Here is a 17,336-nt window from a genome sequence, read left to right as displayed (position 1 = left end):
AATGGGGTACTGCCCCATAACTCTGTTAGTATAGATATACTTGATAAAACTGCAATGAAACTTCGACGTGTAGGATAAGGTCCAGCATACGCATCAATAGAAATAATTATGGTCAACTTTTGTTAACACCACACCAACTGTTTTCAATTCTTTGGTGATTTACATAGAAATTGGTGTGGCAATAACAGCTCTATAAAATTATTAGTTATCCCTCAAAAAGGCTTTTTTTTCCCCCTCTTATAACAAATATACCCAGGCCTCTTAGAGCACTCGACTAATCCTCAAGCACATGGAATTTTTATTATATTTATATTTTATTTGGATTAAGAGAAGGGAAGAGAACCTCATTAAGAGAATAAAAAGTAACTTTCTCTCCACTCGGCTAAGACTCCTCAACGTATTCCAACTAGGTGATTTGGCCTTATTGGCCGACCCCTCAATTGGTTTCTCTATGTGGTTTGGCCTTCTTGGCCAAATCCCCTCATACAATTTCATTATAGGTTTGGCCCTCTAAGCCAATTTTTCTGTATCATAATCAATTCTAAAAGACCAATCTACTTGGTAACAAAAGAAGTAATATTATACAAAACTACCTAAATGGTAAAAATACCACACAAGACAACTCAATGTAAAACAAATACGATGTCCGAAAGAGCTATAGCTGCATAACTTGGTTGAGTCAATTCGGGGAATTGAGTAGACATTGAGTTGAAGCAGTTACTCATTTTAAATCATTATTCATATAGGTTGTAAGAACTATGAATAGGTCTTTATTATTATTAAAGTATTATGGGCTTTTTATTACTATAAATGCTAAACAATATAGGGGAATGGTTACAACTAAATTTATTACCCCATTAAAAAACACACGCTACAAATAGAGAGGTTTTTTCCACTCAAACCAACAGGTACAAGTCACATAAAACTTTAGTGATCTTAATTTTTTTTTTCTCACTCTATAATTTTCATCAAGTACTAACTTGATCGTTGAAAGCTTCTTAATCGATATCACATTGATATCTTTTTAGGCAAAGACTAAGACTAATGGATAAGATGACCAAAAAAAAAAAGACTCGTTAGAGAAGACGATCAGAGTATATGTTTATTGTGACATAGAGTTCGAGAATCAATGAATCAATTGCTACACAAATCTTGAAGAGTGGGAGATCTGAACAATCCCCTACACCAGTGTTTTCTAGGGGTGCACATTGGATTGGGTAAATCCGAGAATTGAACCAATTTGAAGCCTTTTGGATTGGATTGGTTCAGATTGAGGATGGTTTGGTTCGGGTGCAAATTATAAAAAAAATATCCGATTGATTTGGATTGGTTCCAAATTAAGGGTATAATAGAACTAAACCAATCCGGGTATATATATATAGGGGGCGGTTCAAAGGACGTTTTCAAAACCAGATAAGAAGCCCATGTACAAGGGGCGTTAGATTTTGTCGAAATAACGGCTGAGATGCACTCAAACGTCTCTTCCAATTCAGAAACGAAATTTTAGGATTTTATAAAAAAGTCCCTCGTTTCTTTTTCTTTTTCTTTTTATTTTAAACTCACTCTCTGTTTCAAATGAATTTCTCTCACAGAAACAAAACACCCTTCTTTCTCTCTCTCTCTCTCTCATAAACAAAACACCCTTCGTTTTCATCTCCATCGATCGAAAACGAACTAGTTCTCTCTCTCGTCTCGACAGAAAACCCAACCCATTCATCTCGATAGAAAACCCAGATTTGGTGGGAACCTTCAACAGAAAACCCAAAAAATTGTTAGTATCATCGACTATATAAAACAAACTCCCATAAGTACCCAATTGGACTAGTCTAGTTTCAACTTGACTGTACAAGTACTTAAACTTAACTATGGTGCTCATACCCATGCGCATTCTTCAATTAACTTCTAGCAATTAAATAAGCCGGCACCAAAGCTCTTTATCTCTATAAATAGGAATCATTTTTGCCAAGGGACTTTCCACAACCATATCTACACTTCCCTTAAATAGTAAAAAATGTGGTCTGTATTGGCTGAGAAGCCTCACGCAGTTATCATCCCATACCCAGCGCAGGGGCACATAACTCCCATGCTCAAACCAGCAAAATTCCTTCATCTTAGAGGCTTTCACATCACTTATGTGAACACCGAGTTCAATCACAGACGCCTACTAAGTTCTCAAGGTTCCGAGTTCAATAAGGTTTTGAATGATTTTCGATTTGAAACCATACCCGATGGACTTCCACCATCACGTTCATTCCAACACTATGCAACTCTATAAGGAAGAATTTCTTGGCTCTGTTTTCTGTCGAGACGAGAGAGAGAGAGAGAGAGAGAGAGAGAGAGAGAGAGAGAGAGAGAGAAGAGTGTTTTGTTTCTATGAGAGAAATTTGTTTGAAATAGAGAGAGTTTAAAAAAAAAAAAAAAAAGAGGGACTTATTTATAAAATCCTAAAATTCCGTTTCTGAATTGGAAGAGACGTTTGAGTGCATCTCGGCCGTTATTTCGGCAAAATCTAACGCCCCTAGTACATGGGCTTCTTATCTGGTTTTGAAGACGTCCCTTGAACCGCCCCCATATATATATATATATATATATATATATATATATATATATATAACTCTTTCTTAGTTTCATTCTTCTATTCTCTATTTTCCTTTTCTTCAAGTTTGAAGAAAATCTAGTTGTCGTTCATCTCTCTCACCTCGCCACTCGCCATCTTGTCGGAAAATAAAGAGATAATTTATCTCTTTCTCTCTCTCAACTTTATTAGTATGTTACAAATAGGTAATTCATCAAAGTCTTCAATTTCTTCTCCTCTATTTTTTTTCTAACAAAAACTCATTAAAAATGTACACAAATCTCTCTCTTAACTCTCAAATGGATCTTTACCCATTTATGAAAAAACTTTTTCAAAGAGTTTGATTTCTTATTTTTTTACGAGAACCTTTATGTTGTGTTTGTTAGATGAAATATAATATACAAACCTAGACTTGGATTCGTTAATCTACCATTTATAAATTAGTTTCTTCACTAATCCATCCAAAATACTAATTTTAAAATTGTAAATTTTTTTTTTATAATTTCATTGAGCTTCCTCTAATTTTCAATTTATACAAATTTCAGTCAAAATTTAATCATAAAATAATTTTCATTTTAAAAATAGGCATTATTTATGATTTGATCTAAAGGGTTCCTCTTTTGAAAGAAAAAATACTAATTTTTCTATTTTGAAAGTATGAGAACTAATAACCGATCCGAATCAAGGTTGGTTTGGATTAGTTCAGTTCTATAAGTTAATTGGATTGGTTCAGTTCCAATTTTATCAAAATCTGAACCAATCCCAACCATGTGCACCCCTAGTGTTTTCAATTCGATGACATGTTTCTTCATTGAGACTAAACATAACTGATCTAAATACACTTCACAAACTTTCCTCTGTGAACTCGGTTCATACTAGAGTGGCGAACCCCCGAACCCAAATTCGAATAGAGGGAACCAACAAAACAGGTAACATTGGAGGTTAGAATCGTATTAGGGGCAATAATTGGATTGTAGAATGCACACCAAACACCCCATTGTTTGAAGTTTGAAGTAAACTCAGCCCCAACTATCTTTGTTCCCAAGCAGCCCATAGAAACCTATTGGACTACTGGTGCGTATTACGCATCCGGCGCAACATAGCAGCGACTGTTAGATTCGGAAATAAAAACCCAGGCACCACAAAATAGCCCTTTAATGGCGGAGAGAAAGAAGAACAAGAAGTGAAAACCAGCTACACTGAGAAGCTGTTCTAAATGAAAATTCCACTGAATCTCTTCTTCTCAGTTCTCATAATTTCCACCATTTTTATTCAAAATTCTGTTTCAGAAGGAGTTGGCCCTGATGAAGCAAGACAGCTAAGAGACGAGGTAGATTTCAGATCTTCTTTGGCACTAAATCATTCTTTGAAATTTCTAGTGTTTTTAGAGAAATGCATTAGGGTTTGATTGATAGTTTCTATGTTGGAGTCAAACAATGATTTTGCATTAGAAAAGGTGAAACCTTTTTGTTTTGTTTTCGATTTGTTTTTTTTTGGAGAAGTAAATTTCAGAGAACCCTAATTCAGGTATCAGAGAACCGCATTAGGGTTTGATTGGTAGTTTCTATTTTGTAATCAAACAATGTTTTTTAATTAGAAGAGGTGAAAACTTTTTTTTTTTTTTTGGATTGAAAAAAGCGCAGAAAACGTAGGCAGTCGAGAAGAACGGGCTAAAAAGAGCAGAAAAACAAAACTAACAGAGTCCAAAACAGCTTACACATGACTCTTGGAGCTATTAGAACACAGTTGTTCCCATCTAAAAGAGGAAAACAAGCAGGAAATCCTTGAACACTGGAAAAAGCTTAAACCAAATGAATATAAGCTCTAAAGAAGAGAGAATAATATCAGAAATAGCGTTGTCCTTCTCCTAAAACACAGCCATTTCTCCTTCCATATGCACCAAGCCACCAACATATAGCTAAAGGTGCCAAACTCCACTGAATCCTCTTCCTACTACTAAAGTATGAAAATTGCTGACATTGAAAGACTAAAGCTAGTGATTTAGCTATAAAAAAAAAACAAAGCTAATGATTTAGGAAAGAGCCAATAAATTAGGAACAACACTAGAAACTGAGACCAAATCTTTCTAACAAAAGAGCAATGGATAAGAAGATGGTTAACTAATTCTTCGTCTAATTTACTCACACACACACAAAAAAAAAAAACTCAAAAAGTGATTCCCCTAGCAATTAAAATGTTCGTAGTGAGAATTTTCCCAAGTGCTACCAACCAAGTGAAGAAAAAAAAATTATACGGAATCTTGGGACCCCAAATGTCTCTAACAGAAGAATGATGACGAGTAGTAGAAGGTGGAAAAAAGTGGAGCTCAACTCACTCTAGAAGGATTTGACAAAGAACTCGTTTTTCATACTAACCTGCCATCCACGCTTGTTCTGTAAAGAAGAATTACTATGGATCTTAGAAATATTTTCAATTAGCCCAACAACCTCTCGAATCTCCTAATTATTGAAGTTCCTCTTGAAACCAAAATCCCAAGCAACTTGACCATTCGAATGAATCATGAAATCTTTAACTGGAGCATCTTCCTTGAGCGACAAAGAGAATAAATTGGGGAATTGGGACTTATGGGGAAAAACTCCAAACTAGTGGTCTTCCCTGAACCTAATCTTTGACCTCTTCCCCACTCTAAAAGCAATCCTCTTCCGAAATTCTGGTAAAATCTTATAAATACCTTTCCAAATAGCACACCCATAAGGAGAAGCCACTGCTTCACTTTCCTAACTAAAATGGTCCACTTCATTCTTGGGCTTGATGACCTCATTCCAAATACTGCCACTCTCATCCCCAAACCCCCACTTCTACACTATCATTCTATATCAAATATTTTTATCTGAGATTTTATTTGGCATCAAGCAATTTTGTGGGCATCTTTCTATTAGTTTTTTTTAATAGGAAAATGCACATTTTATTGAAGTGGTCGAGGTGACCAACAAACAATATACAAGGAATAACCCAAAAACAAGGACTTATGTGGGGACTAAATTAAAAACCCAATCCCACTTACCCATGAAGTCCTCCAAAAAGACACCCCTAAATTCCTTAAAATCCTTATACCAAAACCATAAAAAACTCATAGTAGTGACCATAACCACACTAATAAAACTCTTCTCAAAGATCCGGGAATTCTCTCTTTCCAAATGATCCAACACACTGAGAAGCGACCAAAGTGTTCTTTTTTGCATCTGCAAAATCCGATCCCAAAATTTCCCATGACTCAATCAAAGGTCTCAATGTCTTTAGAAAACAACTTGTACCAAACAACTCACCCTGACACCTTCTTAGCAAGGGGGCTGTGTAGAATAAGATGCCTTGTTGACTCCCCATCCTTCCGACACATGTGACAAAGATTTGACATGCAAAACTCTTTAGAAATCAGTCAATCTGTTGTTTCAAACTGGTCTAGCACTACCGTCCACAAAAAGAATGCCACATTTCAGGGTACCTTCGAAACCCAAATACCTTGAGCTGAAAAACTTCTATCGTTCACCTGAAGCAAAGATTGGTAAAAAGAGCATATTGAAAACTTTCCAGTCTTCTATCCCTCCCATATCCAATTATCACAATTGTCCGGTTTGAGGAAAATACTAGACAAAAGCCCAACCAGTTTTTCCACCTTCCCCACCTCCCATTCTTTAAAAGCTCTTTTGAACCCATAATCCAATGGCACTGTTCCCCCTCGAGTCTACCACGAAGCTAGAAATTTCCTTTCCTTTTGTCCAAGGACAACCCGTACAGAGTTGGGAATTGCTCCCTAATAGGGTTATGACCAGGCCATCTATCCTCCCAAAATCTCATTCTCCTCCCATTACCAACCTTGAACTTTATCTTTGCATGAACTAGCTGAGCAACCTTGAGAATCCCTTTCCAAACTGCACAACCCATTGACCCTTGCTTAGCCCCACTCTCTGACTCAAATGGATGCAACCTGAATTTATCCATTATAACCTTTCGCCAAAAGTTATTCTCCTTAACACCGAATCTCCATACCCACTTACACAAAAGAGCCTTGTTCATTAGACCCAACTTATGGAAGCCGAGACCTCCGTTCCTTCTTAGGAGCACAAACTTGATTCCATTTCACGTGATGTAGTTTTCTCTTATTTCTATTAGTTGTTACATTTTTTCATAAAATGATTATCATTATTTTATATCTTCTAACAGATTGCAGGTGTATGCTTTTTTCTTAGAAACATAATACATTACTCATTTATTCTTTGTTGTAGGTGCGTGAAATGTTCTATCATGCCTTCGGAGGATACATGGAGCATGCTTTTCCACTGGATGAATTACGACCTCTGACATGCACAGGAGAAGACTCACTTGGTGGTTATGCTTTAACTCTTGTAAGACAATCCCTTTTTGTTCTTTTGTGACTCCTTAAAGTAAATTTTATTTAATAATGTCATCCTTTATGCCCATGGAACAGATTGACTCTCTAGATATGTTAGCATTACTTGGTGATCGAGATCGATTTGCTTCCTCTGTTGAATGGATAGGCAAAAACCTTCGGTTTGACATTGTGAGTTCTACACTTCTCTTGTTGACTTTCCTAAGCTGAATAACACAGTGGTACATATACTCTCTGATGGTGTCAGTAGATTATGCCTAAAATTTGTATCTTGTACAAATGTGCCATTTCCTCAGAAGAGGATTTAAACAGTTTCTTCATGCTAGTCTACTCTAGTTGCATCACCTTTGATATTCACCTAAGTGTGACTTCTCTCTTTATCTGGTGTCTTAGGATATTTCTTTTGGAATCTCTTTAATATAAAACACACTTATATCTTAAAAATGGATGGCAGAAGATTACTAGAATACTGACCTTGATTCTGATCAAAAGAATATTTACCTGTGTTGAGACACTGGTGCTTTCCTGTGTCCTACCGTTTTACTTTTGTAGTGATTGTTCTTTTGTCAACTTGAAGTCAAGCAATTTGTCCACACTAGTCATTCTTTCCCATGTTGTGAAAGAAACTGCTATGAACTGATATCAATTCACTTCTAACCTTTTTTCTTTCTATACTGGGCCAGCATCTTAGGTTGTATTTTGTACAATTTTCTCTTTCTATAGTATCGTGTCCTTCATCATATGAGCTTGCGTCTCTAGGAGATCACTGAAATTCAGCCCATCTGGTTGATGGTAGCCATCTCAAGATACACACTTTTTCCTAGACTTTTTTTTCCATCTTTTCGGAGCATTTAAAAGAATGCGATCCATTGGATAGTTATGATCATAGTTCAAAGTTTCGCTCCGTCTTGGAATATTTTGGCTAAGACATTTCGGTTTTGGCCGAGACCAAAGCGAAACACTGACTGCAAAATATTGAATTTTTCTGATTGTCTTGGAGTGTCTCAGTCAAGACAATATTGGTTTTTCTCCTGACCGAGATATTGTGTCTAGAAGAGATTTTAAACCTTTGCTATGATCATACAATTGTTTCAGTATTTTTAGGTATTTCATATTAGATTTTACCATTCTGATATAATACTGTCTTTTGTTCAATCATTTAGAATTTTTTAGGCAATCTTGAGATTTCTTACTTAAATATCTTATAAGTTAGTTGTACTGAACTTTTTGATGATTTATCTTTTCTTGTTGGGATGCTTCCCTTTTCAGTGATTCCGTTAGCACATAAGGAATATTATATTTTTGGCATATTGCTACTTAATCATTTGAAGTCACTCTAAATTTTTGAAGACTTTCGTGTAACACTTACAGAACAAAACGATATCTGTGTTTGAGACAACAATCCGAGTACTTGGAGGCTTACTTTCTGCTCATCTTATTGCAAGTGATTATGCTACGGTATGTTTTGAATTTCAATGCTCATCAAAGCAGCATATTTCAATTCTGCCATTTCACCATTTCAACCCTAGTCTATTGTTGTAATAGTATGAGCCAAGATGGAAACTCATGGAGGAGTTTTGGATCTTCTATATTTTTAATATCCCTATTATTATAAGGTTGACCATGGGGTTTAACACTTCGATGGACTCCTTCTGATGCAGGGGATGAAAATTCCATCCTACGATGATCAATTACTTCACTTATCGGAGGATCTGGCTCGAAGATTGTTACCTGCATTTGATACTCCTACCGGTAACATTGCTTGATTCATCTCTTCTTTATAGTTATGGAATGATGACACATTTTGAATCTTTGGTTTGATTTAGTTGTAAGATTGTTGCATATAGAATGTTGTTTGCTTTTGCCTGTCTCCACTTCCCAATGATCATTGGGCTCGTTTACTTGAGCATAATTGGGACAAACTCTTTATTTTTGGTTTCTAACTAAATTGGAAGCATGCATATCATTAAAGGCTCAAATGACCCTTTAATAAAGTGAGTTTTTATTGGCACCCCAATTAAAAAAAATAAATGAATGGTTGAGAATAAGTAAAATTTGGGGTGCCATTAGAACCTCTCTCAATTTTTTTGTTAGATTTCAATATTTAGGTTTTGGATTGTATATGAGCATAATCTTAATTGTAAACAACTACTGAAATTGTTTGGATGAGTGTTATAATGTTTTGTAATGTTGAGATGATAGTTTGAGACAAACCTTTGTAATGTTTGGATAGTGTGTTTTAATCTTTAAAATTAGGGCGTGGTAAATAATTTAAGAAATTTGGGTGTAATAAGTAAAAGTTGGGGTGTCAATAGCAGCTCTCTTAATAAATTATCACTTTTCAACATTACTTGATTTTTCTTTTGATGGAAAGCAATTTGAATTTTCACACCTTCACAATGGCTATTGGCTTGTTTACTAAAGCATAAGAAGCTTACCATTTGCTAGGACTTTCTGGCTATCATACATTTTATTGCTGGCATTCAAAGTGTTAGACCTTTTGATAATTTCTCCTATTTTCATGGTGTAACTTTAATTGATAAGATGTATTTCAGGAATCCCATTTGGATCCGTCAATCTGTTGCATGGAGTTGATGAGAATGAAAGCAAGGCAAGGTCTCTCTGTATCTTCTGACCCTCTTAAATGTTGATTTATTTATCTCAAAACTCATGCTATTGCACCCAAATATCAAAGCTACATGGGCACACATTCTAGAATAATTCTTTCCATAGTTTGCAGAGGTTCAACATGACGTTGGGTTGGTCACTTAGATTCAAAGACGCTCCATGCCTGGCACTTATTGGTGTGTCAATTGGGCCTCTATCTCTACTGTCAATCATGCACAATGTATTATACCTTAATAAATTGAATATGGTAGAAATTTAAAAACATAAATCAAGTATTGTAACCAATTTGAAGTAAAAAAACTGCAAATGTTGTTGGATTGTAGATGTCATTGCAATAGCAAAGTTGGGAACCCCCAGATCCAGAGTCGGCCATTTTCTAGTTAATCCATCTTTGATTAAGAAGGATCTTAGGTTTGTTATGGTGGATTTTCTTTGAAAAAGGGGTGGGATTAATCATTGATAGCCTGATGATTGCAAGTTTTGTTTTTTATATTCTTTTTTTCCTCCTGTTACCTTTTTCATTAATCTTATTGTTCCAATTTTGGTTCTTTAGATAACATCAACTGCTGGTGGTGGGACTTTAACCTTAGAATTTGGGGTGCTGAGTCGCTTAACAAACAATCCAGGTAAATATACTATTCCTTCTATCAGCCAAATGCATGTTCCATTGAATTGAACATTTTAAATAAAATAAAAAGGCAAAAGAATGGTCCCAAAAGTTGCAAAAAGCTGTTCTGTTTCTTGTCATGTTTTTAACTCAATGGGCTATATTACTGGAAAATGAGAACCATGTATCAATATAATTCTTTTTGTATTATAGGTGAAATAAAATTCGTCATACAATGAGTTGCTTTCATGCTTATTTGCAGTTTTTGAGCAAGTTACTAAGAATGCGGTTCGTGGAATATGGGCTCGTCGTTCGAAACTTAACCTTGTTGGTGCCCATATCAATGTTTTCACAGGTGAATGGACACAGAAGGTAATGATGATTCCTTCCTTTTAACTTTGATTTGGAGGTTGTGCACTTAATTTTTTTTTTCTTTAAACATATCTGTCATTGTGGTCAGTCTAGAGTGCTATGATGCCCATGGTTGAAATTTTTGTTCCATTTCGGAAGGTTTCGGTGGAACATTCCGGTCTTGGTTAATTCTGGAGAGAATCATTGAATGTTGGGGAATGTTTTGGACTGTCTCAGAATGTTTCATCCAGACGGTTGATTTTTCTCCTTACCAAAACATTTCCTTATGAAGAGATTTTAAACCTTGATGATGCCAACATGCATATTCATCCAGCACAAACGTCGTAGGTTTAAGACCTGCATGGGCCAATGCCATTATATATACATAATGCTTGATCTCTTCTTTGAAGACTTTTTTTCTAGATGGGATTTAATTTATAACCTGAGGAGCTAATCTATGTACCTTTTCTCTTCGATGATAAACTCGACCATCTTCTATTCTAATAAATTACACTCTTATCTTCAAAAAAACATGAATAATCATCCAGTGTTGGCTGTTTGCTGCTGGATTTGGGATATTTCTCTTGATAATTCTCACATTGCACTTTAAACTCTTTTGGCGAGCTATTTTATATTTTATGGCAAAGAATTGCAGAAACCTGATTTGTTGTGATTGTTAATGTGGCTTTCATCTGTCATATGGTCAATATATTTTTCTTTTTATTGCTTTTCTCATTAGTTTCTTCCAAGGATAGTTCTGGTATCTATGAGTGCATAATTCTGATATCTATGGGTACACCATTTCCCTCCAAGGAAAATTTAAGTATTCTAATTTCATTGGGTTTTCTTTTTGGCTTACATCACTGTCACAAATAGTGATCTTTTAATGAAAAAGTGAAATTTTGAACAATCCATAGCATGAGAAAATTAGTATTTAATGCCACTTAAAAAACACACACACATTGAATTTTAAGGTGTTTTCAATTTAGCCTCCTAGAGAACTAGATAGAATCCTGTCTTAGATGTCAGTTGCTCTATAACAAATGCATACAGAGGATCGTGGCCTTTGTAGAACCCTTTCCTTTGTATTTGCAGAAATCAGGGACATCATTAAAGATTTTTGGTTTCTTTTCATATATGTAAAGAAAGGTAGAATCCGCTGGATTGCTAGTCAGAAATGATGGAAAATTTTCACCCATACGACACACAATGTGCTAATTATTTTCTCAAAAGTTGGACAAGTTGATGGGGTCAGAACATGGTTTAAAAATGTCATCTCGAAACATTATCTCAATCACAGGAAAAGTGGAGACAATCTAGTCCGTTACATGACTAAAACCTGAGTGTACTCTGTAGTCTTGTTCCAGTCACCATTTAGATTGTGACATCTCAGCTGAGACATTCCAAGAGGATACAAAGTTTTGAACAATTAGTATTAAAATGCTCTTTATCAATTGAATTGATATTTACATGATTAATTCATAGATATTTTTTGGATAGACAATTAATTCATAGATTTTCAATTTGATGGAATTCACAAACCATTGCCATAGAGTATCTGCATGCGAGGATTGGTTTTGTATGATTCGCTGTTTTTTTGAATGTGACAATCTCTGATTCACTTAATCTTTGTATTTGGTTGCGTTGCAGGATGCTGGAATAGGGACAAGTATTGACTCCTTCTATGAGTATCTTCTGAAGGTAAGATACACAACAATCACACATTTGAAGGACCACCTATGGCTAAGCCAATGTACTTGCATCTTAATACATATCTATAGAGGAGACGTATACATGCAAATCAGTGACTAAATTTATGTGAATGTTTAGGTATGCCCCTATTAGTAGGAATCTCCTACTTAGTGTGCCACTTCTTCTCCCATTTATAAAATAGTTTAATTTTTAGTTTTTTATGATGCTCGTGCTTCCAGCTTAGAGCCACTTATTGACTCTTCTAGTATCTAAGGGTGTATCCTTGGTATTAAATTTCGACATATTTCCTTGGAATATTCTGAATATTTCTATTTCGACGAGGGTCAAAACGAAGTTTAACCGTCAGTTTCTTTTTGTATACATTTTGATGGAAATCACAATTCATTTTGTGAAATATTTGTGTGAACTGTGAGTTTGGACCGAGATAAGTCATTTTAGTATAAAAATGCATTATTTTGGTAGAAATATTTTGAAAAACTTTAAAATTTGGCTAAAATATGTTTATAAAAAAAATATTAAAAAAATTAATATAAATAACAAAATGATATATTGCTTGTGGAAATGACTTGTAAATTACACATAATAATATTTAATAATAAAATAGTGACCATCATATCCACTTATTAGTAGAAATGAATTATGATTAGGTAGGTGCCTATATCATCTTATTTTGTTATACTTCAAGAATATTAGCCCACACATATTAACCATGTTGTAATTAGTTGGATATATTAGTAATTGATTCATATATTCTTTAAAAAAATAAAAACTATAATAATGTGTAAATATGGTGTTTAATAATTTCTTCATTTTAGAAGTGTTTTACATATTAAGATGTATGTAGTTAGTGTGCGATTACCATTCTAATTTCCACGTATATATGGTTGTTTTCCATTGTCAATATCTCAAATACCCATGTCAATGTGTAGCAGAGCATTGTTGCTCTTCATTTTCACACTGTGTAGCTGGTAATTATAATTTTGATGACATAGGAATGTTTTTTAATGCCTGTTTTTTTTATTTATAAATTCTTACAATTTAAATCACAAATTCCTCCAACGTTTCCGTCATTTCTGTGGTAATTGTATTAATTTCCTGTCTATACCGTACAAATGTTTTCCATTTCCATGCTAACTGAAATAGCTGCTGAAATCGAAATTCAATACGTTAAGAAGATCAATATACTAGCATCAACTCGTGCACACTTTAAGGGAATGTTGTTAGTTTGTGGTTCCTTTATTTGACAGAAACAATTCTTCATAATACTTAGTCTCTGGTTACCTACTGATGTGATACGCATATAGACCTGATCATAATGGGCCTGTGTCACGTATGCGGGTGTGTGTATAAATTTTTTTTGGGTATGGAGAAGTTGGTATAATTCTTTTCTTTCTTTTCCGATTTGTTGTAGGCTTACTTATTATTTGGAGATGAAGAATATCTGTTCATGTTTCAAGAAGCTTACAAGGCTGCAATGCGCCACCTTTACGATGATCCTTGGTAATGTGGTCATTCTTTTGTTCTTCAAATCCTATATTTCCATTTCTTTTTTTTTACCTTTTTTCCAATTTATAATAGTAACTTTAACATATCTATATAGGTATGTGGAGGTAAATATGAATTCTGCTGCAATTGTCTGGCCACTATTTAACAGTCTGCAGGCATTCTGGCCAGGTCTTCAGGTATTACATTTAATCTTTTTTTTTTTACAGCAAAATGTGTAGTTGTTTCCTGGGAAAATTTATTTTATTATTATTTGGAAGGTTTTAGCTGGTGATATTGATCCTGCTATCCGAACGCACACTGCCTTCTTTAGTGTCTGGAAAAAATATGGCTTCACTCCAGAGGGCTTTAATCTTGCTACATTTAGTGTTCAGGTATATCTTGTTTAATTATAGCAACCTACTCTTGTGCATGGTTCTATTTTTTTTTTTTTTTCTTTTTTTCTTTTTAAAAAAAATTATTTGTAGAATTCTAGGGTTTAAGCAATGCGTCTCAATTTGTTATTTAAATATCTTATAATTGATACCCATTTCTGTTTACTAGTTTGGAATATATCTATGACTATAACTTACGTTACTGTATTTTCCCAATGTAATTGTATTTGTAGCACGGTCAAAAAAGTTATCCACTACGTCCGGAGTTAATGGAGAGCACATATTGGCTCTTCAAGGTTACAAGAGATCCGAGGTCAGTCACATTTTTAACTTACTGAAAATTTACTCAAAACTTTATGGTGCTTTACTTCTTTTCTCTTATAATCTATTCATTGGGATAAATGTTATTAAACTGCTTTCTTTTTCTCGTGTTTCTTCCAAAATATTTGAAAACAGAAGGGGATAAAAAAGTTGTATCAGAAGGCAGAAAAGCTTTTTTTGATCAATTACAAAAATCAAGGTATTGTAAAATTCTGTGAGAATTTTACAAATATTTACAGAGGAGTTTAAAAGACCTAGTTTCTTGTGTAAAAGGGCAATGTTTAAGGTTTCATACCTACTAGGAACATCTCATCTGAGACTGGAACAAAAATTTGGTCCTCAAACATTTAATGTTTCAGGATTTTCTCTGGATGGACAATCCCAATTTTCTCCTGACCTAGCCAATGCCTCGAGATGAGATATTCTAAGATCTTTTTCATGGGATATTTTAAGAGTATTGGATATATTTTCTATAGAATGCAAGCCTATGATAGTTTGTGATCTCGTTTCCAAAGTTAATGCCTCAAATATGTCTTTCTTTCTGGATGTTCTAACTATAACTTCTTTTGTCATGTTAATTAATCCTGGTCTTGTCATTTAGGAAGAAAAAAAATAGAAAAGAGATTAAAACTTGAGCTCATTTAAGAATGTAGTAAGATCCAATGGGTGATAAACTGAGGAAAAGTCAATTGAGATGGTTTGTTCATTTTGCAACGTGGGCTGATCACATTCCCAGTTAGAAGGAACATGCAAGTTGAAGGTTCTGAAAGTGTCAGAGGAAATGAATGTGGATTCAAGTGTTGAGAGTGGATGTGGACACGCTGGAATTAACAAAAGACATGCCTTTAGACAAAATTTGGAGGAAAAGTATTTGTTCAGCCAACCCAAAATTTTGTGATAAGGCTTCGGTGATTGTGATGAAGTGATTTTGGACTTGCCCTGCGGAAAAAAAGAGAGGAAATTTTAGTTTGGCGCAGAAGCCATTCCCTGCAAATTTATGTGAATGAAACCTATTTGGGTTGGACTCTATAGTGGGGATGCTAGGGAAGGAAGCCCATTAACTTTTCAGCCTAGCAGAGAAAAGCTGGAAAGACCCTAAAGAAAAACAGTCAAGAGTTGGTTGCTGAATTTGTTAACCTTACCACATTGGGATGCTTACTTGTCATCCCTCCAATTCTTTTCTTGAAGCTGATAAATATAGATATTGAATTATCCGCTACTTAAAAGACTTCAATTTCCAATTTCAATACATGTCATTCATCTTTCCACTAGTCTTTTTTAAATAAAAAAAAATTTTCTTTATAGATATCTTGATGCGGGGCGTGACATGGTTGCCAGCCTTCAATATGGAGCTCGATGTCCTTGTGGATATTGCCATATATCAGATGTGGAGTCTCACAAACAAGAGGACCACATGGAGAGCTTTTTCCTTGCTGAAACAGTAAGGATCAGAAGTAATTTTAGTTAATCTGATGTTATTTTTCTCTTTTTAATTTTTTTTAAGTTATCTTTCATGATTGAACTTCAGAGAAAAACTTACCACTGGCTGGGAGGACGTGATGAAAAGCCATCTTTTTTTGGTTTTTGCCTTTATTTTTCTCATATATTTTAGTCTACAATTTCCTATGCATGCCAGGTTAAATATTTATGGCTTCTTTTCGATTTGGCTGCGGGCCCAGACAATCTTGTTGAAAATGGACCATACAAGTAAGTGGCACGTAATTGTTCGATGTTCTTTCCGTGACTGTTGGTGTATCCACAAAATTAGGCCCATTATGGCATAACTGTCTTATGTACTACTTGTTCTCCACTTGCAGGTACATCTTTAGCACCGAAGGTCATTTACTGCCCGCAACCCCAGAAATAGCTCTAGTACATGAACACTGTTCATACATTGGGGCATTCTGTACAGACAATGGTGTGAAGCTGAAATCCCTTTTCGACGTTTCAGATGACCCTCGAGAAACTAATGGTACAAGGTTCCATTATCCATCAGACCCCACTTCTCGTCAGTCCAATTCTATGTCGGGTTTGATTAAGGTCTGTGTATTTATCTATAGATTTTTGGAAGCTTGACCTGGATTCTTGTTTTTATTTCTATTGAAGTTTTTTATTTTTTTACAAGGGTGTCTGTCCAGGACTAACACATGGACAAAAGTTTGGCATATCATATCTGGCTGAAACAGAGAGAACCCATGAAGATGAGTCAACAAATCGGCAACAACACGCTAGTGTGGTTCAAAGCCATTCATTGGTGGTGATTTCTAACCCAAATGTCGGACAGTCATCCATTGACAATGGGAACGATGGAAACAGTCAGAAATCCGGTCAGGAGAGCCTAGAGAGTGACCCATCTCAGAAATGAGGAAGATGTGCACGCTTCAACCAAGATGGCACTCCACTTCACATATTTCAGGATGACATGTTATCATCCTTAAGTTTCTTCTTAGCATAGTGAATGCCCAGCACAGAAATGGAGTTTTTGGCTGTTGTTTGGGCTGGCAAACAAAGCTTGGAGCCCCTTCCCTATGCACCGAGTGATTTCTTCACGGTGGTTCACAGTTTTGAGGTAATGATTCAATAGCTGTTTATCCATCAGAAGTAAAATGAGAAAAATGGTATACAAGTAGAAAGAAGGATTTACATTATTTTTTTGTTTCCATTGCGAAGTCTGCAGATGGAAACATGAACTCTCCATTAATTATTTTCGAGGTCTGTATAATTTAAGTAGGCTTGTTTAAATATCTTTAGCAGAAAAACATGAAAATTCCATTTAGTTACTTTGAGGTTTGTGTAATTTATGGTCTTGTTTAACATATTTTTATGAAATTGGGGAACAAATTTATAGATCACAAAATAATAAAAAGGCAGTTTTATCATTTCAATTAATCGTAA

The 17,336-nt window shown here is 35.0% G+C and overlaps 1 protein-coding gene across 3 annotated transcripts; it reads left to right on the top strand.

Annotated features, from left to right (window-relative positions):
- The first annotated feature begins 3,529 nt into the window (after positions 1-3,529).
- On the top strand, positions 3,530-17,330 carry LOC147395662 (Glycosyl hydrolase family 47 protein). Of its 3 annotated transcripts, none has more exons than XM_086450053.1 (17): positions 3,557-3,905; positions 6,820-6,939; positions 7,023-7,115; positions 8,316-8,402; positions 8,606-8,696; positions 9,500-9,555; positions 10,126-10,198; positions 10,442-10,551; positions 12,181-12,231; positions 13,655-13,743; positions 13,844-13,925; positions 14,007-14,120; positions 14,354-14,433; positions 15,780-15,882; positions 16,078-16,148; positions 16,259-16,481; positions 16,567-17,330. In XM_086450053.1, exons 1-17 carry the CDS (start codon positions 3,792-3,794, stop codon positions 16,804-16,806), a joined length of 1,797 nt encoding a protein of 598 aa, XP_086306179.1. In that variant the 5' UTR covers positions 3,557-3,791; the 3' UTR covers positions 16,807-17,330. The 3 variants fall into 3 exon arrangements, 2 of the variants coding, with proteins under 2 accessions (XP_086306179.1, XP_086306178.1); XM_086450052.1 differs by having other exon boundaries at positions 3,561-3,905; positions 15,747-15,882; XR_015180454.1 differs by lacking the exon at positions 16,567-17,330 and having other exon boundaries at positions 3,530-3,905; positions 15,747-15,895; positions 16,259-16,318.
- Positions 17,331-17,336: the final 6 nt, after the last annotated feature.

The sequence above is a fragment of the Akebia trifoliata genome, chromosome 8 (genome assembly GCF_017979445.1).
Source record: "Akebia trifoliata isolate Shusen 1 chromosome 8, ASM1797944v1, whole genome shotgun sequence".
NCBI classification, from domain to species: Eukaryota; Viridiplantae; Streptophyta; class Magnoliopsida; order Ranunculales; family Lardizabalaceae; genus Akebia; species Akebia trifoliata.
This window is presented reverse-complemented; position numbering and strand designations above follow the sequence as displayed.